Here is a 26,675-nt window from a genome sequence, read left to right as displayed (position 1 = left end):
GGGGCAATTTAATGTGACCAATCCATCTAGGCATCTTTGGACTGTGGAAGGAAACCGAAACATCCAGAGGAAATCCACACAGACACAGTTGGGGGGCGGTGGTGGTGCGGTTGCGCGGCGGAGGGGAGGGGTCGGAAACGTGCAAACTCCACACAGAGAGTCACCTGAAGCCGGAATTGAAGCCAGGTGCCTGGTGTTATGAGGCAGCAGAGCCTAACATGGTAGCCAATTTGTGCACAAGTCCTATAAACAGTAATGAAATACATGACCAGGTAATCTGTTTTATTGATGGTGGTCGAGAATATATGATGGTCAGTAAACCGGGAAGAACATTCTTGCTCCTCTTTGAAATCGTGTTATAGGATCTTTTACATTCACTGGGGAGGACAGATCGATGCCTGGCTTAACATCACATTTGAATAGTAGCAGCTCTAATAGTGCAGCACTTCCTCAGTATTGGTTTGAATTGCCAACTTGGATTGTGCGCCGTGTTCTCTCCGGGGGATGGTGTTGAACTAAAGACCTTCCTGCTCAGAGGCGCGAACACTACCACTGAGCCAAAGTTGATTTTTTTTTTGGATGAATGCGCTTCATGTTTCAAAATGTCCACACAATTGTCCAAATATCACTGGACAAAGTTTGTTTTGCAGTGACCAGCAGTCTTGAAACAAAGACACAATCAATCAGTTCATTACTGTCTTATTATTCCGAGCTAGACATACTGACAACGTCTGTGTCGGAGAAGATTTAATAATTTCAAAACAAAATATGAAAACACGTTCCACAGAATTTGTTATGTTGTGGGATTATTTATTTTACTGGACAAACACTACAACTAGCTTCCAAATGATTCTGCTCATTAAAATGGTGGTCTTCTGCTCAATCACCTTCTGGCAGTGTTTCACCAGAAAATGGGGTTAGGTTTCCAGTACGGTGCTGTATGTTTTCTATGCACAGAGAAAGGGGGAAGCTGTGTTACTCTGCCACTTACTGTCTGATTTATCATATAGCCATCACTATGAAGAGCATTGAAATGCTTGTACCAGCCCTGGGGTCAGTATCATTCTAGGCTCTTCACAAGTTATATTGCCAATGTTTGGTATAAAACACAGTAGTTGCTAGGAATGGAGCTGACAGTTCTTTGCTTGAGCTTTTTTTTAACTATATCAATAACCTGCTCACTGACTCGAGGGGTCACATCTGGCTGATTGAATAAATACGAGGCAGCTGGACTAACTTCTTGTCCTGTGATGAATGGATTTATGGAAATTGGAAGAATTGTCACTTCATGCGCAAATGTTCCTGAGAGAGAACAAATATTTTAAGTGTTTACCAGATGGTTGTGCTGTGTTTTAGTGCTCCAGATGCAGTGCCACAGTGAGGTGGTTTGGCAATTTCAGTTCTTCACGTGGCAGAGTTCCATCTGGTGGTACAATCTGGCAGGGCACTTGTGTGGCAGCCAAGTGCTTATCCTGAAAGGCAACAAGATCAGTGAATACTCTATTCCCTGTAGTCCTTACATGGAATACTTTTAGCTGTCAGGCATTGTGAAACATGTTCTTTTCATTAATTACATTGTAAATCGACATAGAGAACAGATACCAGACATCTTCCTCTTATGGCCAAATTAGGAACAGTATGTTTATGGACTTCGAAATATTTATGCTCTGCCAGATCTGATCATCCAGAAATTCCAAACTTTGTGGAAGCATGCTTTATTCTACATGAAAGAAAGATCATTGCCTTGGTTTTCAAGAGTCTAATACCATTTTGGCACATAGGGACCGTCCTAGTGACCACCATCCTAGTAGCTAGCACAGCAGCAGGCACTCGAATTCGATTCCTGACTTGGGTCAATGTCTGTGCAGAGTGTGCATGTTCTCCCCACGTCTACATGGGTTTCCTCCAGCTGCCCTGGTTTCCTCCCACAGTCCAAAAGACATGCTGTTAGGTGCATTGGCCATGCTAAATTCTCCCTCAGTGTACCCAAACAGACATCAGAGTGTGGCAACTAGGGGATTTTCACAGTAACTTCATTGCAGTATTAATGTAAGCCTTCTTGTGGCATCAATAAATTTAAAAAAACACATTGGACGAATAATTGCAAGCTTGCAATAAAATTGCAAGAAATACTGTGTGGGTGATGATTCCTTGCCCAGTTTCTCAGTCAGGAAATGGATATGGAAGAATTTGGACCAAAGCATTTGAGAAAAATGTACATCACCCAAAGATATATATTTACATGAATTTGTCAGAACTGGGAGTGAGAAAGGGCTCTTACTATCTATGTGTTCCATTTTTCTTATAATACAGACATTGATTAACCCAACCACTGTTAATGACAGAAAAATATGGCACATGATGGAAATCTGAAATAAAAAAAAGCAAGTGCTGGAAATGCTCAACAAGCCTGGCAGCATCTGTGGAGAGAGAAGCAGAGGCTCAGGTTTTTTGCTCCTGGATCAAGTGCACAGAGATGAGAGAAAATTCCTGGCTTTGTGAATCCGCTTCTAAAAATGGTCACCCACAGATCAGATTTTTGTTCTGATGGGCTGGACTGGATTAAAAGTTGGGTTCACTGACTCCAAGATGAGTGCAAAGGCTGCTGGATGTAGAAGCAAGCTGGGTAGAAGATCTGTCTGTGTGCTCTGGCACTGTGTTGAAATAAATTTAAAAAATGAATAAAACAAAAACATCACTCTCACCCCTGACCCCTCTCACCCCACCCCACCTTACACTCCTTATGCCCCATCCATGCCAATTTATGCAATCTCATGCTCCCCACCCACCTGTATGGCCCCTCCTTGGCTCATGCAAAACCATGCTCCTCTCTGCACCCCCATGTTCCCTCATAGCCCCATATGCCATTCATGCCCTATGGCTCTTTATAGTCTCTATGCCAATTTATTGCCAGCTCATGCCCCCACCTTTTGCTCTTATAATCTCTATGTCAAGCCACCTAGTATCCTTTGACAGTTCCTTGACAGCTTGATTATTTCATTGAGTTTATACATAAAAAGTTCATAATCAAGTTAACTTTTAAGAATTTTAAAGAGTGCCTTACCACTCCCAAAGGGTGCCCTGCCTCTTTTAAATGTGTCGTGGGACCATATCCAAAGGGGGACCGTGTGTCTCCAAAGGGAGTACTCTGGCTATCCAAACAAATCCATAGCTTTAGACCTTCTCTTACCTGGTCTAACCTGCACATTCAGATTTCACATACCTGGCCTACCAAAATCCCACTTCATTGGAGCTTCATTGTGACAAAAATCTGGACCAGCATTAACATTTCGAGGCAACTGTGACTCTTCAGAATGACTGACTCAAAACTTGTATCTATAGATGCTGCCAGACATGCTGAATATTTCCAGCACTTGCTGTTTTTATTGCACTGTTAGTAACATTCCGTGCAAGCTCAGGAATGGTATCTGTTGTTTGCTTTGTAAGAAAACACAAGCATGTTATTCAGAACAGTAAACAGTACTGCAGCGCAGAAAGCTCAATGTTAATAATTAAGGACCACCAACAAGCACTGTTTAAAAGCAGCCAGCATATTTTATTTTGCTGCAAAACTCCTTCAAAGCCCAGATCTCAGGCCAACCTTGAACAGTTCAGTGATACCATCAAGTATATTGCTAGAAAATATTAGAGGTCTGAGTCACGCTTTAACGGTGAACTCTCGATGCACTGTTTATAATTGGTGCAATGGATGCAATGAAAATCTGTTTACCTTTAGAGGTTAGGTCGCTTTCGTCAGATGCTTTAGGATCCTATTCTCCATCCATAGGAGCATGACAAATGTCAGGGAGGTGGTGGGGAAGGGGTGCATTTGGAGTCAATATAGAGTCACATGTTACCCTCTGGAGCCCAATTATCACTCTGGCAATCTGCCTTCCTTGCAGAATAACAGTGAATACAGAGAATATAAACTCTTCTGCCCCCCTCTCTACCCTCCTCAGGTTTGCTGGCCAGAAGCTTATTACTTCATATCCTCCCTAAATGTATAAAAACACCGTGGTGGAAGATTCCACCCCCATACCCCCAAACCACAGTAACCTTCCACTGCCCACAACACAACAAAGGCCAGATTGTAAAGTAATGATTTTTGGATATTTTTTATTCATATCATGTGAAACAGAGACACTGAAGAAAACAGAGTATGGATAAATATGAAGCAATGTTAATTAGATTCTATTTTGGGCTGTAAGGGCTTTAAAAATATGGCTTCACAAAGACTGTTTGAATGTGTTGCTGCTGTAATATTGGAGGTAAATTATAACAGTCATTGGAGTAAACCCGAGGAAAAGTGCCTCCACTACAATTAGTAGATTACCTTCTGAAACAAACCTAATATGATCCTTTTCTCAGCATGGCTGACACTGTTGGTTTGTCCAATGTGCATTCAGTTAGTCAAGCGACTCTAACTTTGTTGTGTACTCACGTTGTTCCTAGTTGGAACAAGGGCATTTTAAGGGATTGATTACGTGACATCCTGATGATGCAATCAACCGTTTACATGGGAAAATTGGCAGTCTATCCTAACAGCCTGTGGAGTGAACCTTTCCAATAAAGCCCTTGTTTATTTGTACCTAACCCAGACACCTTTGAAACTGGAGCTCCCAAAAGAAACCCACGCAGACACAGGGAGAACATGCAAACTCCACACAGACAGTGACCCGAGGCCAGAATTGAACCAGGGTCAAAAATTGCAGTGGATAATATAGTCGAAACCTCTGTGAGTACATTGGAGGCAAAAACATTCAACCTCTTGAGATAGTCTGGTTATAGCTGGAAAAGACAGGCTCAAAAAGCTATGATGAGATAGTGGGAATATTGCAGGGTCACTTCTCATGTAAAACTTCGGTCATCACCAAGAGGTTCAGGTTCCATGAACCAACAAGAAGGTGAATCGGTTCACCTGAAGACTCGAACTGTCCATACAAGCTGGTGTCTCCTCTGAGGAATGAGAGCCATCATTCCACTATTATTATGAAACATGTACTAATCCAACTTCACAAAGTTCATGTGGTGTAGCCAGGAAGAAGGAAATAGCTAGAAGGTAGGCCAGGACTCAATACCGAAATCAGGAAGAAAGCGATGATGTGTTCATCTTGTGCAAAAGTTCGGAACCTGCTGCCATTAGTGCCATTATATTTATGGGAATGGCCAGAAGGGCCATGGCAGAGTTCATATAGATTATGCCGAACCATTTGAAGGATGTATGTTTCTCATTGTGGTCATGCGCACTCAAAATGGCCTAGAATTGCCATTATGAGGACGATGCACAGATAAAGAAACTCTAGGAATCATTTTCAGAGCCAGACATTTCCATCACTACCTGTATGGGAGGAAATTTTACTTTGTTAATGGATTATTGACCACTGACAATGAAATTTGGACTTCATACTGGGAGTCCATCTCTTGTCCTCGGAGAGAACAACAGAAAAACTAGGTGAAGCTTTTGGAAGGTTCGGTTGCCCTGAACAACTTGAGTGACAATGGCCACAGTTCATTACACAAGCTATTTAAAGCTGTTGAAAGGAAAATATGATTCAACACATCTGATCCACTCCTTAGCATTCTGCCACAAATGGGCTAGCAGAACAGTTTGTTCAGACAATGAAATATCCGTTGAAGGTAACCCAAGAGCAAGGTTCATTGTCTGAATGATTGAGCCGATTCTCAATGATGTACAGAAATGCTACACATTCAACAAGCCAAGTTTGTCCAAGATTGCTCATGGTAAAACACCAATTCCACACAACATTTTATCTGCTGAAGCTGTCCAAGACAAGAGAAATTGTTGAGAAAAAACAGCAAAGTCAGGTTATACGACATGAGCGCAGCTTAAAACCATTTTTCATAAAGGTTGAGAAGTATTCGAAAGGAATTACGCCGCCAGTGAGAAATGGATACTTGCCGTTGTATTAGTACAGTCAGGACCAGTCTCCTATACTGTACAAACTTGATTTAATGTAGTATGGAGAAATCATGCAGATCAACTTTTTGAAACAACGATCAGTTTGCCAGAGACATATTCAACCAAGAGTCCAAAACAATCTGTGCTAAGCGAAGTCCTGAATCTTCCTGAGAACTGACAATACACAAAACAATTCAGGGAGACAGAAGCTTAGTTACGAACACTTCCAACACCAGGTCAACTTCTGAACATCACATCAACTCTGATGAAGACAAACTAAACCAAAAACATAAGAGGTTGCAGTCAACGTGAAAATGCGGACGCCCAAGATTCATCAACAATTACACAGTCTTCCAGAACGTCTAATCTATTGATGTTGTGTTTATTAATTATGCATATTAAGAATTTTGATTTGTTACCATTATTCTGTATTTCGTTGCAGGATCCGCTGATGTAAAGTGGCAGGGAAGTGCTGTGTATTCATGGACAATCCCATAGAATCTCAGTGGTGCAAAAAAGATGCCATTTATTTCATTGCTTCATCAGCTCTCAGGACCAACCCACTCAGGCTCCCCCATCTGCCCTATCCCCGTAAAGCTGAACATTTATCGTGGCTAATGGAGGGGGTGGCGGGGCGGGGGGGTGGTGGGCATGTAGGGAGAATGAAGGCAGTGTGGAGTTGGGAGAGGAGAGGCAGCGTGGATTTGGGAGTGGGCAGAGCAGTATGGAGTTGAGGGAGAGGAGGCAATGTGGAGCTAGGGGAGGGGAGGCAGTGTGGAGTGGGGGGAGGGGAGGCAATGTGGAGTTGTGAGGGAGCTGAGGCAATGTGGAGTTGAGTGAGTTGAGGTAGTGTGCGGAGTTAGAAATTGCAGAGGACATTGCAAGAGCTTGCAACGGGGACAGTCAATGAGATGGATGGGAATCGAGCAGGTTGTGTTCGGATGATGAGCAGCATTAGTTTGCTGGACCAGACGGAAACACCTCTGTTGCCTCTGACCACAGGCAGTGCTTTACTTTTTATCGATCTCACCCTTGCTACTTCAATTTACCTTCCAGGTCTCTGGAGACCTGGGAAATCCTGTTGATGTGAATTAAAAATAGAAATCTTGTGAAAAAAGACACACACAGCCAGCAGGGAAGATTTCGACGACTGAGGCCTAGCAACTGCTCAACTTTAGAGCTCTGAAGTGTATAACCATAACTTACTGAGGGGCAATGCTAAATCCTACTTCACTCTGACTGTTGGTTACTTAATTTGTAAGCTGTTTTATCTGTCACATTCATCCTCAGGATGATAATAATTATTTCTGCATTTGACAGGATAACTTTTTAATTTTGCCAAAACATATATAATTTTACATTAAATATATTGGGCACGATCTTACCTGCCATTCGCACCACATTCCCACTTCAGTGAGGCTGGAGAATTTGACAGCCAGCCAAATATCCATTCACTGTGGTGGGATGGGAAATCCCGCTAGTATGAACGATGGTAAGATTCCAAACATGATTTTTGGTGTTAACCCTCTCATTTTGAACGCAAATTATGAAAATGGTCAGATATCTTCAATATTAATGTAATTTTAACTAATTCATATTAAAAATATATATTGCAACCTGTATGTTGGAATACAGTGGTTACCATTGCTACCTCACAGCGCCATGGAGCCAGATTCAATTCCCGGCACTGCCGCCTCACTGATTTCCAGTTTGGGGCTGATTACGTCTACAAACATAGACTGGGAGTCTCACGATTGGTTGAACACCAGTTGCGAGTCCCACTACAAGCCCCCAGCTGATGTCTCCCGACCTGCTGAGCTGATTAAGGAGCACAGCAGACTGAGAGAATCCCAACTTTATGATTTCCATGTTTAACCACGATTGCGCAATCTCCGGAAGTTGCTCTCCAATTCACACTTACTTTCATTGCAAAATCTGAGCCACGTTTTCTTTGTGCAGTATGTACCTTCATTAATATACAAATATTTCCCCTCTTGCGCTATTTAAGGGTATTCCCATGCCATGCATGGTCCATGGCTGAGAGCCTATAAAGGCAAATTGCTTCCAATGGTGCTTGAGTCAGAATGAATAATGGTTGCTACCCAAGTGGCCTGAGTTGAATCCTGGTCTTCTTCCAGTCACAATAGGACAGCACCAAGATCAGGTATGCCTGGCTTCACTCTGTGATACAACATATTGGCACCCCAAATCAAACATATGAAAATAGGAGCCTGCCAAAAAGATATAAGTATGCACAAGTTAGAGTATTTTTGAGACTTGATACCATTTGTTCACCAAGTAGGCAAATGATAGAAGTTAGGTGATTTGAGCATTTGTTGGATATAGTGAGAGAGTTGGGGTCTTGAAAGAATGGATGTTTTGGATTGGATAGGAGACTTGAGTTTTGAGAGATGACCTGGCATTTTTCTTGATCACATTCATGTAGGACATCATTGCCCACTCTTATTGAAACTGCTTGGTTTATGCATCTTCCTTGGTTGAAAAGAAATAACTGGAAGCTTGCTTCAGGGACTGTTGGGAGTTGCATAATAAGTAACTGTGTCCCAATTGCCCTCTTTCATTAAGGCCTGACCTCCTTGAAACTAATCACCCAGATCTGTAAGTTTGATGTGTGTGGGTGTAGAGGAGAATGTGCTTTTTTCCCCATGATTGTACAGTGCAATGGTGACAATCCAAGTACTGTAAAGGCCAGATCTGAAAACAAAGCTGTTGTAACATACTGGGAGCAATCCCCTTTGTTGACGGTGTGTGATTTTTCAGTACTACATGCATAGGTGTTGAAAATGCTAATGTGACATCCAAATACTCCTCCATGCCAGCTTTTGCGCATTTTGATTCAGCTTGGCACTATGAAATAATATTGCCACTGAGCTTAGCCAGCTTCACACGTTTACAAGGCCAATGCGGGAGTTTGAAGTACCAGTCAGAGATCTAGGAAAAATGTTGCTGCCGGCTAAATAGAGGCTATTAAGATTACATTTACTAATGCCCTAAACTACAAACCTCTGTTTCAAGAATTGATGGCACTGCCTTCATGTAAAAGAAATTCAGCCTGGGAATTATTGTGATCTGTTTGAGAGACAAATAATTAATATCTGCAGATGAGCATTTAACACATCTGCTGTTTTAATGCAGGTAGCTCTTTATTCTCGTGTTTAAACATCCTTAATAAAATATTTCTCGGTTCCAGTGTCATCAGGTAAAGTCCAGTCTCCTAAAGATCAGTCACAGTAATAACTACTGCTACAATTACCCTCGTGCCAACTCGTTTCTTAGTTTCATTTTCACTGACTGAGCTCATGTAGTAAATGGAATTGGACAATAAACTGACATTAATTAATTGGAACAGAAATTAACATGCTGCAACAGGAAATTTTGAAGGACTGCACTTGCAATGTCGAGCACTGTCAGCAAGTCTCCTGTTCAGTTTTGGCTTAGTGGTGGCACTGCTATTTCTGAACCTAAAATAATGGGTTAAAACCCAACCATGGGCTTGAGCAGTAACTTGACATTTCAATGTCGTACTGAGGGAATGCTGTACTGCTCAAGATGCCATCTTTTACATTCAACAGTGAATCATAGCCTTGTCTGCCTATTCGGTTAGACATAAAAAAGTCCTGTGAGAGTAATTGAAGAAGAGCAGTTATCATTTATCTCTCAATCAACATTAACAAAGCAGGGTAACTGGTCATGAATGTTTTTGGTACCTTGCTGTATGCAAATTGGCTACAAAGCAATAATGACTACACATCAAACATGGTTGTGAAGTGTATTGAAGTATCTTGAGAATGTGAATGGAACTATATGAAGCCAAGTTTGTTTTTCCCCGTGTGCACTAGCTTAAAGTGCCTGCCACTGTTTGCCAATCATCTGATTACTACATTTTTAATAACAAGCTCTCATCCACACTTTAAACAGCTGAGCAGTACTTGACGTTCACCTCACAGTTTTTAATATAGTTTATATTAGGGTGAGTAATTTCATGACAAATCTACTTGTATTTTCTTTGATGTCACAAGTATGATGGATAAAAGAGGATCTGTGGAGGATGACCAAATGGAGTTGATAAGAACAACATGGAGAGACAATATAAAATAAAGGCTAAGACACTAGAGGGGATTGGTGCAGGAGCAGAGGAACTTGTGTGTACTTGTGCATAAGTCATTGAAGTAGCAGGACAGGTTGAGAGACCAGTTAATGAAGAATACCGCATCCTGGGCTTTATTAAAAGGCGCATTGGCTACAAGAGCAAGCAAGTTATGTTGAATTAGTATTAATCAGTAGTCTGGCCTCAGCTGGATTATTTTGTCCTTTTCTCATTGCCACACCTTAGGAAGGGTGTGAAATTATTAGAGAGAATGCTGAAAAGATTCAGGAGAATGGGTTTAGTAATGAGAAACCTCAGTTATGAAGATAGATTGAAAAAGTTAGGACTGTTTTCTTTGGAGAAAAGAAGGTTGAGAGGAAATTTAATAGAGATGCTCGAAGTTGTGAGAGGTCTAGGCAAAGTAGAGAGGGAGAAACTGTTTCCAGTCATGAAAGGATTGAGAATGAGAGGGTGTACTAAATGAAGCAAAAGTGATGTGAGGAGAAACGTTTTTACACAGCAGCTGGCTAGAGTTTGGAATGTGCTGCCTGGGAGTGTGATGGAGGCAGGTTCAACAGAATCATTCAAAATGGAACTGGACTGTTATCTGAAAAGGAAGATTGAGGTGTATAAGATTACGAGGGGCACGGACAGAGTGGATAAGAAACAGCTGTTCACCTTAGTTGAAGGACCAGTCACAAGGGAGCATAGATTCAAGTTGAGGGGCAGGAGCTTTAGGGGGAATGTAAGGAAAAACTTTTTTACCCAGAGGTGATGACAGTCTGGAATGTGTTGCTTGGGAGAGTGGCGGAGGCGGGTTGCCTCACATCCTTTAAAAAGTATCTGGATGAACACTTAGCACAGCATAATATTCAGGGCTATGGGAAAGTGCTGGCAAATGGGATTAGCTGGGAGTTCAGGTGTTTCTAATGTGTTGGTGCGGACTCGATGGACAGAGAGGTCTTTTCTGCGCTGTACAGTTCTATGATTTTATGATCTGTATTGAATAAACCCGTTCAACACGATAATGGCAAAACTGGTATATAGTTGGCCAACTCTGTGATACAATGATCCGGTGAAGATGTCTGGTGTCCCTTTAATTGGTTCTGCTTAGACCAACTTGCATGGAAAGCCAAGGAAGGGAGAAGACATTTGTGTGTTGGTCTATGCTGAGGGAGCAAAGTACTCTGTTCGGGAGTGTCTTCCAGGTCGTTTACCATGTCAAACGGTTCAGCCAATCTGATGAGTCCCCTGATCAGAGCAGCAGTTTTAGGGGAACGTGTAGATTGTGGAGTCTCACTCTGCTGACTCCTGCGATCCAAGTTGAAGTGTTTGACATCCCAGAATGTGTCTAACGAAAATCTTTCGCAAGTGGAATTTACGTCAGTTCATGCCCTCTTAGGAATCTGTGGGTATATTCAATGAGTAGTAGTCTGTCCTGGTTTCTTAGCATAGGGTTTTCTCAGTGACCCCTTGCCTGCATGGTAGGCATTTCTCAAGGGCAATTAGGGATGGGTAAAAAGTGCAGGCCAGAGACACTCATGTCCCATGAACAAATGGATCAAAAATATTATCTTCCTGCTTCCATACACTCTTCAGTGCAACCAGGTTGGATCTGGAGGCAATCACCATAAAGTGGTTCATAAAGCAGTGCAATATTCTCCTCGAATGACTGTCCACTACTGCTATACCAGTCTGAGAAAGGAATGAAAGGCAGTTTTGGAGGTAGGTTGGGATATATACAGGACGGTCTCAACGTTATGCTGATTTAGGCTAATGCCAAATAATCTACCTAGGAATCCTAAAAAGGTGACACAACCTTGTCCTTATTGGGCCTAACAATTCCAAAAAGCAGCCGCAGTGATTCTTATAAAAGGGCTAAATGCTAGACATTTGTCTGTGGTGGCAAGAAGAAAATCACTGACATATCAGAGCAAGCTGGCAAACAGTGGCAAGTTCATCAGGGCCCCTGAAAGGTTATCAACTTCAAACATTGGCCCAGATTTTCATGGAATCATGAAACACCGCAGAGCTTTAAAAATGATAGCCAGGACCCAGATGTGGAAGTCTTGCCCCCATTTCTGACATATTCTATTTTTGCCAGTAGCAGGAAGGCGCAAAGTATCACATACAGAAAACACAAACTCAGAGCCATTTCAAGTCAGTGCTGAATTCCAACAGACCCATGTTTCCTGAAGCAAGTGATTTAACTCGCAATGTGGGAGTCACATTTTTTAAAATTAAGGGTAAATGTTCTTGAAGAGTAGTTAAGACCTGTTAAGAGTAGTTAAGAACTGCCATGATGTGAAGTTATTTAAATCACCAGCCCTATAAAAATTGAACTAAAAATACTGGCAGCTGATGTTGTTGAGAGTTGAACAAACTGTATTGTAGCATTTACAATAGCTGTCTGATGACATTTCTCCAAAGGCTATCATTACACCATTATGATGCTTGGCTGCTTTCCACAATGTTTAATTATCTCAGCTGGAAGACTCCTAAATTTAAAGTTTGATTGACAGCTTGAAAAGGTTGTTAAAGGATCAGTTGTCTTTGATATGGAGTTGGCAATAAAGGTGCGTTATTTTTATAAGGGATTAAACACTTGAGGATATTTTAAAGTTATGGAGGGCTTTTGCAACTCGGAGTTTTTTTGTGATATAGTGAAGACTATAATAGATATTTAGACCTTTGTTTGATTTCATCTCAACACAGATCCTGTGATCTGGCATGATGGATACTGGATGAATTGGCACGGAGGGTGTAAGAGCTAAGAGTCTGGCATGATTTGGCATGGAGGCTGTAAGAGGAAATGGTAGAGAGTGGGTACATGGGTAGGCATTTAGTCAGCATGGGAACATGGATATGGCATTTGCAATGGGTTGTTCATGATGGAGTGCAAGGGGTGAGGAGTAGAGAGCCTAAATTTAATGAAACAAGTCCCAGAAACTGTGGCAGACCTTTAAACAGCTCATGTCTGTAACCCCAGTGGCCTCCTTTGATCTGGATACAGCAGCATGGTCACCTCTACCCCTCAAACGCCACCCTCCCTCACCCTACTGTGTCTCCATTTGGAGAATTTCTCTCAAAGCAAGTGCAGTGAGCAGAATACCCTGACTTGCATCGCCTATGTTTGGATCAAAAATCCAGGCCATTGACTCTGGTTTTTCTCCTCACAGAACCTGTCAGACCTACTGAGTATTTTAGGTCCTCTCAGATCTTGCTAATAAAATATATTGGCCTAGTTAAATATTCATGTAAAAATAATGTAGTGCTTTCAAAACATGAAATATGCCAGAGTGCTTGGTTACCAGATAGGTTTCCCCATTTGTATAAAAAGAAATAAGAATTGATACGTACAAACCCATCAGGACATCAGCAAATTTAAATCCAGGTCCCTGCTCTTCATCCCATTCCATATTTCATCCTTCCTCCTTCGGACAACCAGGAAAATAAAATTATAAGATGCACTTAAAAATAAATTGCAAACAATAACTCAGCAGGGTTCAAAGACACACTCCTTTGACATGAATTGCAAGAGAAAATTGCAAATTAGCGAATTGTTCATCTGCAGAAATGTTTCTCTACAGGAAATCTAGGTGCCTTGATTTTTAATTTGACTCAATGCTCATCATGGGTTTGTACCCCTACCTGCTTCTCTGCCATATCATACACTTTGTTTTTAAAATACTTTTTATTTATTTTGAGATGATATAATTGCAGTTGAAATGTATATTAAAAAGTTACTTAATCTATGCATCTAAATCACTGAAGCAATTCTGTTATTAATGAATATTAATTATTCATGAACCATAGAAGCATAGAACATTACAGCACAGAAAAAGGCCTTTTGGCCTTTCTTGGCTGTGCGGAACCATTTTTCTGCCTAGTCCCACTGACCTGCGCCTGGACCATATCCCTCCACACTCCTCTCATCCATGTACCTGTCCAAGTTTTTCTTAAATGTTAAAACTGAGCCCACATTTACCACTTCATCTGGCAACTGATTCCACACTCCCACCACTCTCTGTGCGAAGAAGCCCCCCCTAATATTCCCTTTAAACTTTTCCCCCTTCACCCTTAACTGAAGTCCTCTAGTTTATTTTCTCCCCTAGCCTCAGTGAAAAAAGCCTGCTTGCGTTCATTCTATCTATACCCATCGTCATTTTATACACTTCTATCAAATATCCCCTCATTCTTCTACGCTCCAGGGAATAAAGTCCTAACCTATTCAACCTTTCTCTGTAACTCAGTTTCTCAAGTCCTGGCAACATCCTTGTAAACCTTCTCTGCACTCCTTCAACCTTATTAATATCCTTCCTGTAATTAGGTGACCAAAACTGTACACAATACTCTAAACTCGGCCTCACCAATTCCTAATACAACCTCACCATAACATTCCAATTTTAATACTCAATACTTTGATTTATAAAGGCCAATGTACCAAAAGCACTCTTTATGACCCTATCTACCTGTGATGCCACTTTTATGGAATTATGTATCTGTATTCCCAGATCCTTCTGTTGTACTGCACTCTTCAGTGTCCTACCAATTAACTTGTATATTCTACCTTGGTTTGTTCTTCCAAAGTGCAATACCTCACACTTGTCTGTATTAAAATCCATCTGCCATTTTTCAGCCCATGAAGTTTAAGTTTATTTATTAGTGTCACTCTAATTGTCAAGTTTGTGTCACAAGTTAGCTTACTTTAACGCTGCAATGAAGTTACTGTGAAAATCCCCTAGTCTCCACACTCTAGCACCTGTTCGGGTACAGTGAGGGAGAATTTAGCATGGTCAAAACACCTAACCAGCATATCTTTCAGACTGTGAAAAGAGACCAGAGCACCCGGAGGAAACCCATGCAGACACAGGGAGAATGTGCAGACACCACACAGTAATCTAAGCCTGGAATCACACCCAGGTCCTTCGTGCTGTGAGGCAGCACTGCTAACCACTGTGCCAGATACACTGGGTGACTGTTGTCATTTAACTGTGACCCAGAACAGACATTATACTTTTCTCATTAATTGATCTTATGGAATGGAAATAATGGATTTACAGGATTCATTTAGACCCTGATACTAACCCTGTTGAATATTATTTATCCGAGTTAAAAGTTTATTCCCTCCTACCCGGGTATTAATTCTCTTAAAGACGCACTTTCTCCAGTCATTAAAAGAATGATATCCTAATTATTGGACAAAATAAATCTCCTTCAAAAAACACTTATCTTCTGAAGGCTATGGATTCATTTTTAACTGTCCTGTTTATAATCTACAAATTATGGCCTTCCACAATGAGAATGGACAAAGACGAATTACAGGATGGATATAGCATGTATGATGCTAAGATAAAAGCAGTGTGATTGGAGAGAGACATTACAAGATTGATTCTGCAGTTAAGAGAAAATGATTCTGGATTTCAAGCCTCAAGTTTCCTGGATCGCACTTAATGCAGAATTTACGTCCAAATTTCCACAGGTTTTGACACCAACCTCACCAATTTATGTTGAAATTTTCTGCAGAACTCATTTGCCTAAGCCAGAAGCCAAAAAAAAGACACAAGCAAGTACAAGTGCAACACCACCATTGGGGTCATTGTGAGAGGGCTTCTGCCTTTTGCCAAGGCGCATTAAGTAAAATGCATTAGCAATAAACATAACAAATGTACTTGCTTAAGTTGAAAGCGCAGTTTTTATTTATGTTCCAGTTAATCCCTGTTGCATTGCTCAGGGACAAGATGACCAGAGGTGAAGTTACCAATTAAGTTGAGAGAGGAGTTAATTATTAATTTTATAGAGGAAGTACTTGATTTCAAAAACGTACCATTGGATTTTCTTAAACTTAATTAGCTATAGTTAGAAAATTAATAATGAAACTGAGTAAATCAAACTTAGTGAATAATCAAAGAGTCTTAGTTGCCCCACCCTCGCGTTTACAATGTTCTCGATTACCTGTGAACATTTTCACAAGACCTGTGAGAGTCAAAGCTGTGCATGTTTATTAAGACAAAGAAAATGTGCCCCCATTATTGTTTTCTGCAGCAGCAAATTATCTTGTTATTTAACACCACTCTGAAAGTGTTAAATAACACGTGAATAAGCGGTGAGGGCAACTGAATTTACACATTTTTTCCTCACTGTAATGCATGCATGAAAATGTTCTCACTTTCATGCAGCTGTCAGGAAATTTGCAACACAGCATTTCTTTTGCTATTCATATTTGATGCGTTATTCATTCAACTCCCTTTGTTATTGAAAACTTAAAAGTCAGTCAAGATACAATTTTCTAGATTAATTTCAGATGATTTTGTCAGTTTGCCTTTTCCCCAAATTACTGAGTGTGTCTAATATCTTAATTCACCCTACCTACTGATATAGCTTCTGTTATTTTAAAGTTTATTTATTAGTAACAAGTAAGGCTTACATGAACACTGCAATGAAGTTACTGTGAAATTCCCCTAGTCACCTCATTCCAGTGCCTGTTTGGGTCAATACAACTAACCAGCATGTTTTTCAGACAGTGGGAGGAAACTGGAGCACCCGGAGGAAAGCCATATCGACACGGGGAGAACGTGCAAATTCCACACACGTAGTGACCCAATCCAGGAATCGAACCCAGGTCCCTGGCACTGTGAGGCAGCAGTGCTAACCACTGTGCCAATGGGATTCCTGAATATTCAACAGTTTCCATTTTCTTCATTGGGTGTTTGGGGGTGAATCTCATTACTTTATGCCACAATTGAGTTTCTGCCAAATGGATAACTACCTAAAATGTATTATAAAGGTGAATGGGTAGATGGGAAAATAGATGGATGAAAGAAGTGGATAGATGCCGTACAAAGATTGATGAATACTCAGGTAGAAAATGAAGATGCATGACACCACCCCCCCCCACCCCCCAAATATTTAAGTTTCCAAAGCTCCCCACATAATTGGGAGAACTGAAAGAGCTTTTTGGCTCACAAAGTGCAGACATATTTGCTGCCATAAAACCTTTGCACTCCCTGAATTTCTTAGGCCATGTATAATAAAGTGAATTTAAATGATGCAGAGGACCACAGTGCCTCAAGCACCTTTGAAGTGATACTCCCAAGTTCAAAGCTGCTTTTCACAATACCCTGAAAAGTCATAACAACTCTTAAAAAGGTTAACTTTTCTGTCCAAATGCCAATGCCTGTGATGCCTATCTAATCACTGCAATTATCGAGGTGCAAGATTATGCCAAACAGCCCGCTGAAACATTTCTGCAGCAATTATGTATGTTTTTCTCTTGGCCTCTTCCAATGTTTTAGGAAAACCTAAATCCAAAACATATTTACAAATAATCCTTAGGGGCATTCGTGAGTGTCTCACTGTTATCTATTATCTGTGTTTGAACATACAGGACGTATGGGCTACATTAGGTTAAAGAGTATTTTTTAAACTAAGGTCGCAACTAAGATGAAGATTGTTAATGAATGAAGTGAGTGATTGCAATGAACAACGATTGCAGGTATCTTTCACTGAAGGAGAGGGGGCAGGTAGAAGAGGTGCTGATCTAATAATTGTGAGTGAGACAATACTGGAACATCTCGAAAGCAAGCAAATCCCTGTTTGCCATGAAGAAAAGTGAATTAACCTTCAGTTTATGTATATCTGGACAGAAATCATGATAAAGATTCAAACAGAAACTGTAGCCAAACAGAAAGCCTGCCCATCTGTACTCATCTTGTTGCCAACACAAATCTTTATTTCAATGTAAATCTTTAAAAATCAAGACAGACCTCCCTTGTCTTGGTGTGTAGTCCAGATGAATCATTGCTGCCAACAGTCAGTCTCCCATAGTTATCCACGGAGAGCTGCAATTGATAAACTGTGCATACAGAGACAATCGCGCACATGCTTTCTGACATGTATCTTGGTGGCATGTCCCCAGGGAATTTATATTCCGTTTCCTTCTTGTTGCCCCAGGTCCTCACATGTAGAGGTATATATCTGCACACACGCATGCACACAGTTACTACAGGGGAGGAGCCTTTAAAAAAAAATTATAGTCACTGGACCTCCAGTGCAGTTGCATGTAAAAATGCTTAAATGAATCCATTGCTTTCTTCCTACTTTAAAGAGAGCTGAAGAAGAAGATCTTGCTGGAGGTGAACATCGTGTGTCATGTGCCGTTAGACTTTTTCCTTAAGCTGGAATATACTTTGCGCTATAACCGGATGGATCGGCCTTTTGGCTAAGATCAAACATTGGATCAAGTCCAAGATTAGGGATAATACCTGTTCTTGTCAGCTTGGATCTTGTATCTCTGTCTTGTGGGGACCACGAATTGGATTCAGTTTGCCCCTTCCTGACTCACTGAAATCCTTCCATTAGCTATAAGGTACACATCAAGAGCGTGATTGAATACTCTCTGCTTGTCTGGGTGGTTCGAACAACACTGAAGGAACTTGACACTACACAGGCCAAAGCAGTTTACTTGATCAGGACTTCATTTACTCACCTAAATATCCACTCTGTATGCCATACCGTGCCTACGGTGTGTATGCAACAGGATGCACTGCAGTAACATGACACAGCTTCTTGAGCAGCAGCTCCAGGTTTAGTTCTTAGCTGATGCAGACCAACTGATTAGAATCTCAGTTGCAGTTTAAATTTTTATTCTGTACCTTGGCTTTGTAGCTTTGAGAAAGAAATGTTTCTGAAAGTACCTTGCACTATAACCTACTGGAAGTGTGGACTGATAATGGTTTGGCGAGGGCTACAGGGCACCTGGGACTTTAGTGAATCATAGGACCAACAGTCTAGATTGGGAAAGAAACAAATGATGGAGTGGGGTGGTACTGGTAAATGAATAATCAGAGGCAAAGAAACATTAGATTAAGAGAAAAAGAGGCACAAGGAAAAATATTTTAAAAATGCAAATTTTTAAAATAAGAAACATTTACTATGTGCTGAAAAGAAACTAAATCATTTAAATTTTTACCTTTCTGGATTGGTGAGATTGATTGATATTGTATTAATAATGATCACAATGTTCAAAGGGTACTTGTACTATTAATTACCAGCCTGAACCTTATTTGGTAGTTAATATGCCAAACTCTTAAAAGCAATGGAGAGGCTAAGGATATGATGGGTTTATGTGAAACAGCAGATGTTGCTATTAATATGCAAATCAACCAGCAGGTTCTGGAGATTTGCAACTCTCAGCATATCTTAATTCCCTGAATTTGTTAACCGATTTGGGCATTAATAACAATGTGTGTCCTCAACCAGCCATTTTTCTTCAGCAAAATTTGGCCTATTAAAAATTAAAGCAATGAAGAATAACTTTTATTAGTACAATCTTTAGCCTAAAGTTATAGCTCTGTTTGAGGCAGGCACAAATTCCATTCTGGCCAGAAATTCTCGGCAGAGGCCCAGAACTGAATTTCTGCCAGGGAGTTTGTAGAATGAGATCTTCCATGCCCGCCCCCTAGGGGGCAGGGCCGTGGGGCGGCACGGTGGCACAGTGGTTAGCACTGCTGTCTCAAAGCGCCAGGGACCCAGGTTTGATTCCCAGCTTGGGTCATTGTCTGTGTGGAGTTTGTATGTTCTCCCCGTGTCTGCGTGGGTTTCCTCCGGTTCCCTCCCACAGTCTAAAAGATGTGCTGGTTTGGTACATTGACCCGAACAGGTGCCAGACTGTTGTGACTAGGAGAGTTTCACAATAACTTCATTGCAGTGTTAATGTAAGACTTACTTGTAACTAATAAATAAACTTTACTTCATAAGCAAATGCATAGCATTTCTTCTTTTTCTCTTAAATTCATTTCATGTGGCAAAGTGGGAGGCCAATGTCAACAAATGGAGAGGGTATGACAGACACTCATACCTTTCCTCGATTACCTATGGGAGAAGGAAAGAAGAGGATGCAGACTATAGTATTACAGTTATAGCTAGGGTGTAGAGAAAGATCAACTTAATATAAAATAGGCCCATTCAAAAGACTGATGGCAGCAGGGAAGAAGCTATTCTTGAATTGGTTGGTACATGATTTTTGTATCTTTTTCCCAACGGAAGAAGGTGGAAGAGGGTATGTCCAGGGTGCCTGGGGTCCTTGATTATGCTGCCTGCTTTGCCGAGGCAGCTGGTAATGTAGACAGAGTTGATGGATGGGAGGTTGGTTTGCGTGATGGGCTGGGCTGAGAAAGAACAAAGCGCCCAGCTCCAATGGTGTTCCAGCTGATAACTTCAGTACCTATATCCAGACACTCATTCACTCTCTCTTTCTCTCTCCCTCTCTCCCTCTCTCTTTCTCACCCTCTGTCTTTCTCAGTCCCACCAAAGTCAATTATCATTTGTATTGCTCACCAGTCAAGGTGGGTGCCTTTGGTGGAATCGGAAGATCCTGCTGGCGGGATGGGCTCAAAGATCCCATCCTACATATATATATAGTTTACTTTTAGTTTCACTCTGTCTCTCTTTCCCTGAATCCAATCTTTTGATATCTTGTATTATTTCTATTCTATACCTGATTTGATACTGAACCTGCTCACTCCAATTTTCAATCCTTGCCCGTCCTACAGCTCAGTCCTTCAACTGGATCACTTAAAAAGATATACACTTGGTTCCCTGTTCACTCATCTGCCTTGTTTTGCTTTCTGTGTCACCTTCGACTCACACTTGCAGTTGGAAAGTCATATATATCCTATGGCCGATGCTACTGCCAAATCTGGGCCAGTAATGTGATCCCTCCTCAGTTCAACTTGTGCAGTCCAGGTTATGACACAAAGGGTCCTATTTTATCTGAGGCATATCTCCCGAAAATAACAAGTTGTTTCAGTGTCAGCTTTTGCTCAGCGGCCCCCCTGCCTTTGAATCGGAAGTTTAGGATTTAAGTTTCACTCTGGATATTTCAGCTGGGCTGACACAAATACTGGCCCAACATGTGCAATGGTCCATACCCAGGAATGAGTTCAATAAAGCAGTGGTGACATTATTAAGCAGAAGAATGAACCTTCCAATCATCAACTATAACCTGACGAAGAGTCTTCCAGATTTGAAACTATAATGTGACAAAGGCCTGATTTTTACCATTTTCATTCTAAGTGCTGAATCTGGGTGCAATTCAGATCCAACTTGGAAATCTGCTTTCAGGAACCCCCAGATGCACTTAGCTTGAAAAAAACCTCAAGTCTGAATTGCACTGTGCGCAGGGCCTATCGCGCCTGAAACGATCAGAGCTCTGAAGTGCGCATGTGCAGTTAGAAAAAAATTTGAAAAAGCGCGCCCATGTCAGATCGCTCCTGGGCCGCAGAAAGTGGAGAAAGCGGCCTGGGAGCAAAGTGTGGGAGCGATGGCCCCACACACATCACTGTTCCCCTTATCCACCCACCCGCTCTGCTACCCAGACCAATCGCAACCCCCTGCCTCCTTCCCTTCCGCCAATCGCCCACAGAGTGGCAGCGGATACCCCCCACCGGTGAACAATCGGGCCTTCCCTCCCCCCACCAGAGATACATCTTACCCGCCTCCCTCCTCCACTTCCCCCACCCCGCTCCAAACCAGAGAAGGATCTGGTCTCTCTCTCCTCTCCCCCATAGGTAGATCTGACCCGCCTCCTCCTCCCTCCCCACTCCCTCACCAGAGAATGATCTCGCCACCCTCCCTGCTCCCCGCCACCCTCCCTCACCACTGATCTGAGTCAGAGAGCCATTGGAAGCTCTGAACCTACCTCTTCAGCAGCTGGAGCGCCCGAAACAGATTTCTATTTAGCATATCCATTTCTTCCCGATACCGTATTGGCGGGAGAATGCTGATTAAGTTGGGCGGGCGGTTCATTAATTCAAGTTAAATGCATGCAAATGCATTTAAATTGCTATTGCACCCATTTCAGGTGCATATTGGATTGCGGCCATTCTCAGGCTTGGTAAAGTGGGCATCTGCACGGACGCAGGCCTCAAGCCCAACTTTACCATGTTTTCGCGCCCAGAAATGGGTGCAACACAATGGTAAAATCCGGCCTAAAGAATCATCCAGACTTGAAACTATAATCCTTGACTCAACAGATGAATCACCTGTCACTGAGCACAGCAGGAACAGTGAGTGTTGGAGATATCAATATGAAGCACTTCATCTTATGATAAGCTATAAATGTTTTAACTACAGGGATATGAAAAAACAGCCTAAGTCAAAACTATAACCTGATGAAGAATCATCCAAACTCAAAACTATAACCTGATGAAGAGTTGTCCAGACTCAAAACATTGGCTCTATTCTCTCTCCACAGGTGCCGTCAGACCTGCTGAGCTTTTCCAGCATTCACTGCTTTTGTTTCAGATTCCAGCATCCGCAGTCATTTGCTCTTATACTATAACCTGATATTAGACTACACTGTTGGAATAGCTTCATACTTGTTTCTAGGCATGTACACACTTCCATGTAAACTCCGTAACTATTTTAATTCTTTATTGGGGGTAGGGGGGAGAATGCTATTTTGTTTTGGGTCAGTTTTTTCTCGTGCCACATATTTTCAATTCAGATGACTGCTATCGCTATACATATTACTGAAGAGGATTGGAGATTATAGCATTATATTTGGCTTTATCAAGACTTGATTGGCAGAAAATTGGTTCCCAGAATGTATTGTGTTTAATAAATGTTAGTTGGATTTATAAAAATGGGAACTGTTAAGATTGCATTCAGCTTTGAGGCAAACTTGTTTTTAACTGAATTGCTATAATGCTTTTTTTTCAGGGTGCTGTGATAACGCCCACAATGGACCACACCATGTCCATGCAGCCAGCCAGTATGATGGGACCTTTGACTCAACAGATGAATCACCTGTCACTGGGCACAGCAGGAACAGTGAGTGTTGGAGATTTCAATATGAAGCACTTCATCTTATAATAAGCTATAAATGTTTTAACAACAGGGATATCAAAAAACAGCCAATTCAGTCATGGGGCAAACGTTATGTATTGTATTTTGTTCAAGATCTTAATGGTAAGAAACAATGATGAGCAAAGGAGCCTTCTTCCATTTTTGTGGCCAGTCTCAAATTTTCTCAGGCTAATCTCATCTGAAGTCTCACAACACCGGGTTAAAGTCCAACGGGTTTATTTGGTAGTAAAAGCCAGTAAGTATTTCCCGAAAGTAAATAAACTTGTTGGACTTTAACCTGGTGTTGTGAGACTTCTTACTGTGTTTACCCTAACGCTTGCATCTCCATATCATAATCTCAGTCCAGTAGGAGGAACACTATTGTTAGAACAACAAAAATAACCTGCATTTATATAGCTGTCAGCCTAGTAAAATGTAACAATGTGTTTCACAGGAGTGTTACCAATCAAAAGTTAGCACCAAACCAGATTAGGAGATGTTAGAACAAAATAATAAAAGGGGGAGGTTTAAAGAGTTGAAGGATGAGTATAAAGACCCTGCTAAAGGGATATATTAAGAAATGTGTGCAGTTATGTCCAGGGGGGCTACAGAATAAAAATGGGGATTTTTAACCTATCCAGGTGAATGGGTTTCTTTGTGGGCAGTAAGTTAAAACATCTGGATCAGCCAGTGTGTCAGGACACCAGAAAGAATCAGCCCTTAATCCAAGTTTGTTCTTCAGTGCGCAAGAAACTCCTGTCCAGGATGGTGCCAAGCTTCTTGTTGGAGCTGCACTCATCCAGGTAAGAGGACAGTATTCCATCACACTCCTGATTTGTGCCTTATAGATGGTAGACAGGCTTTGTGGAGGCAGGAGGTGAGTTACACTCTGCAGAATTCCAAACTCTGACTTCCTCTTGTAAGCCTGGTATTTATATGGTCCAGTTCAGCTTCTGGTCAATAGTAATGCCACCCCTCCAGGATGTTGATACTGGCATTGAATGTTAAGGGGAGATGGTTAGATTCAATCTTATTGGAGGTAATCATTGCCTGCTGTTATGATTTCTAGTTTGTGTATTATGTTGGGAAGCTCCCATAAAAGATTTTCCCATGGGGCTGGTATCACCAGAAGAAACAGTAAAGTCAGGTCTGATACTGCCTTTCTTCTCAAGACTGGGAATTTCTGGCTGTTGATGGTGATTGTCAGCTAAAAGCCCTGAATAGACTTGGACATTCTATGGATAGGGATTCAAGAAAAAAGGGAGAGTTCAAGAAACAAGCTGGGCACAAGTCAGGAAACCAGAAGCCAGTTAGCCTAATAGCTGTTGTTGAAAAATGCTAGAATTCATTATTAAGCAGGTAATAGCAGGACATTTAGAAAATCACAATATAATCTGGCAAAGTCAAGATGATTTTGTGAAAGGGAAATCATGTTTGACACTTGAGGATGTAACAAGTGGGGTGCATTAAGGGGAAATCAGTAGATGTAGTATATTTGCAGTATAAGTGCCACATAAAAGGTTACTACAAAAACTAGGGGTGTATAGTTTTGGGGTAATATATTAGAATGGGTAGAGAACTAACAAGGTTAATGGGTCATTTTCTGGATTGTAATCTGTGGTGGAGTGCGACGTGGATCAGAACTGAGGCTTCAAATATTTACAATATGTTTGAATGACATGGATGAAGAAAGCAAGTATATTTTACTTCGATTTGCTGATGATATGAAGATAGGTAGGAAAGCAAATTGTGAGAAGGATATAAAGAGTTTGCAAAGGAATATTAACAGGTTAAGTGAGTGGGCAAAAAATTGGTGGGTTGAGTATAATGTGGAGAAATTGAGTTATTCCAATTTGGCAAGTAGAATATAAAAACAGAATATAATGTAAATGGACAGAGGCTGCAGAACACTGTGGTACAGACAGACCTGGATACCCTTGAACATTTAATAGAAAAGGTCAGCCTGTTGGTACAGCACGTAATTAGGAGGGCAAATAGAATGTTAGCTTCAGTTGCAAGGGGAATGGAGTATAAAAGTAGGGAAATCTTGCTTGAACTTTAAAGGGCATTGTGAGACTACACCTAGACTACTTGGTACAGTTTTAGTCACCTATCATCAGGAGGGTCACACTTGCATTGAAGCAATTCAAAGAACGTTCACTCCACTGAGCCCTGGTTTGTGTTATGAGGAAAGATTGAGCAGGTTGGATTAATACTCATTGGAGTTTAGAAGAATGAGAGCTGATCTTATTAAAACAAGTAATATTCTGAGGGGGCTTGACAGAGTAGACATGGAGAGCATAATTCCCCTCATGGAGGAATCTAGAACTAAGGCGAACAAATTCAAAACAAAGGATTTTGTTTAAGAGATGAAAAATTTCTTCTCTCAAAGAGTCATTAAGGCTTGGAATTCTCTTCCCCAGAGGACAGAGGAGACTGGGTCAGTGAATATATTCAAAGCTGAGTTTGACAGATTTTTGATTGACAAGGGTAATGGAGGGCAGGCGAAAAAGTGGAGTTAGGGTGACACTCAGATCAGCCATGATCTTATAGAATGGCAAAGCAGACTTCATGGCCTTCTCCTGCTCCTATTTTATATGTAATTTATCACATTGGTAAAGGCTGATTTTATAGTTTTCAGCTTGCATATGGTATCCTACAATCCATTGGCTGAGATTCAGGTATAGATCGCATTACCATATCTTCCGGGCCACCCTGTGTACTTGAAAAAGAGGCATAGTAGTGGTAACCTCTTCCTTCCTTATTTAAATGTTTCCAAAGTGTCTGCTGGGTTTTCTTTGCAAAACCTCAGAAACGATGGAGCAACATAGAAAGAACAGAGATTTGATGAGCCAAGCTTCTTCCTGTTTTTCCTGACCTTTGCTCACAGTCTTGTAGAATATTTTTTTTTAACCATTGTGGTATTGCCAATGTACCAACAATTTGTAATGTCATTAGTGAAACATGCTGAGGCACTTCACTGGGTGTAATCAGGCAGAAATTGAACCAAATCAAAGAGAGAGAAGTTAGAAGATCTGACCAAAATCTTGGGTCTTAAGGAGAAGTGAAGATTTTTGTTCTCATGCTCTTGCACATTTCCAATCAAGTGATCAGGTTCACTTACACTATGGAGATCAAGAGCATGTTGCAAATAGTACATTATTGATTATTTTCTGATCTGATGATCATACTTTGGTTGTGATTATATGTGATGTATTTTTGCGAAAATACCAAACAAATTCTTATAAAGGAATCTTACAAGTACTAAGAGGCATTCTATGAGTTTTCACTAACAACAAGGCTGTGATTTGGAATACAATGTAATATTATCTATATTGAACAGACTAGTAATTAGTACATTGTACATTAGTACATGTTCATTGATCAGCAATATTGAACTTACTGTTTGATCTGTTCTTGGTTGAGAGTACGCTGTTCCTAGTCCAGTAATGATCGTGTTCACACTGCTACTTGTCCAGTAATGATCATGTTAATGTTGTTTCTAGTCCAGTAATGACCATGTTCACATTGCTCCTAGTCCAGTAATGATCATGCACACACTGTGTTAAGTCCAGCAATGACCACACCCATTCTGCTGGTAGATTGCCCAAGGTCGATGTCCAAACAAAATGGTGCAAATTAATCTGTTGGCTTCTCTTGTTTAGCTAACTGCTTTAGTAAGTTCTTGAAAATTTCTCTTGAGGATGAATGGGGTTGGGTTTCCAATGCTGCCCCCTTCCCCATTTTAGCATAGGTATGTGTGCAAGCAAAAGTAATATTGTGTTAAAGTGAAGAGGG

The 26,675-nt window shown here is 41.2% G+C and overlaps 1 protein-coding gene across 4 annotated transcripts in view; it reads left to right on the top strand.

Annotated features, from left to right (window-relative positions):
* Positions 1–26,675, top strand: part of LOC145354743 (RNA-binding motif, single-stranded-interacting protein 3) — a 615,155-nt gene that overhangs the window by 563,611 nt on the left and 24,869 nt on the right. For all 4 annotated transcript variants that reach the window (XM_080206215.1, XM_080206195.1, XM_080206224.1 and 1 more), the window contains one exon: positions 22,752–22,862. In XM_080206215.1, the coding sequence (XP_080062341.1) occupies positions 22,752–22,862 (111 nt within the window). The remainder of the gene's footprint in view (positions 1–22,751; positions 22,863–26,675) is intronic.

The sequence above is a fragment of the Carcharhinus amblyrhynchos genome, chromosome 2 (genome assembly GCF_965287045.1).
Source record: "Carcharhinus amblyrhynchos chromosome 2, sCarAmb.v2.hapA, whole genome shotgun sequence".
Taxonomy (NCBI): Eukaryota; Metazoa; Chordata; class Chondrichthyes; order Carcharhiniformes; family Carcharhinidae; genus Carcharhinus; species Carcharhinus amblyrhynchos.
Note: the sequence above shows the minus strand (reverse complement) of the source record. Positions and strands in the feature narration are given on the sequence as shown.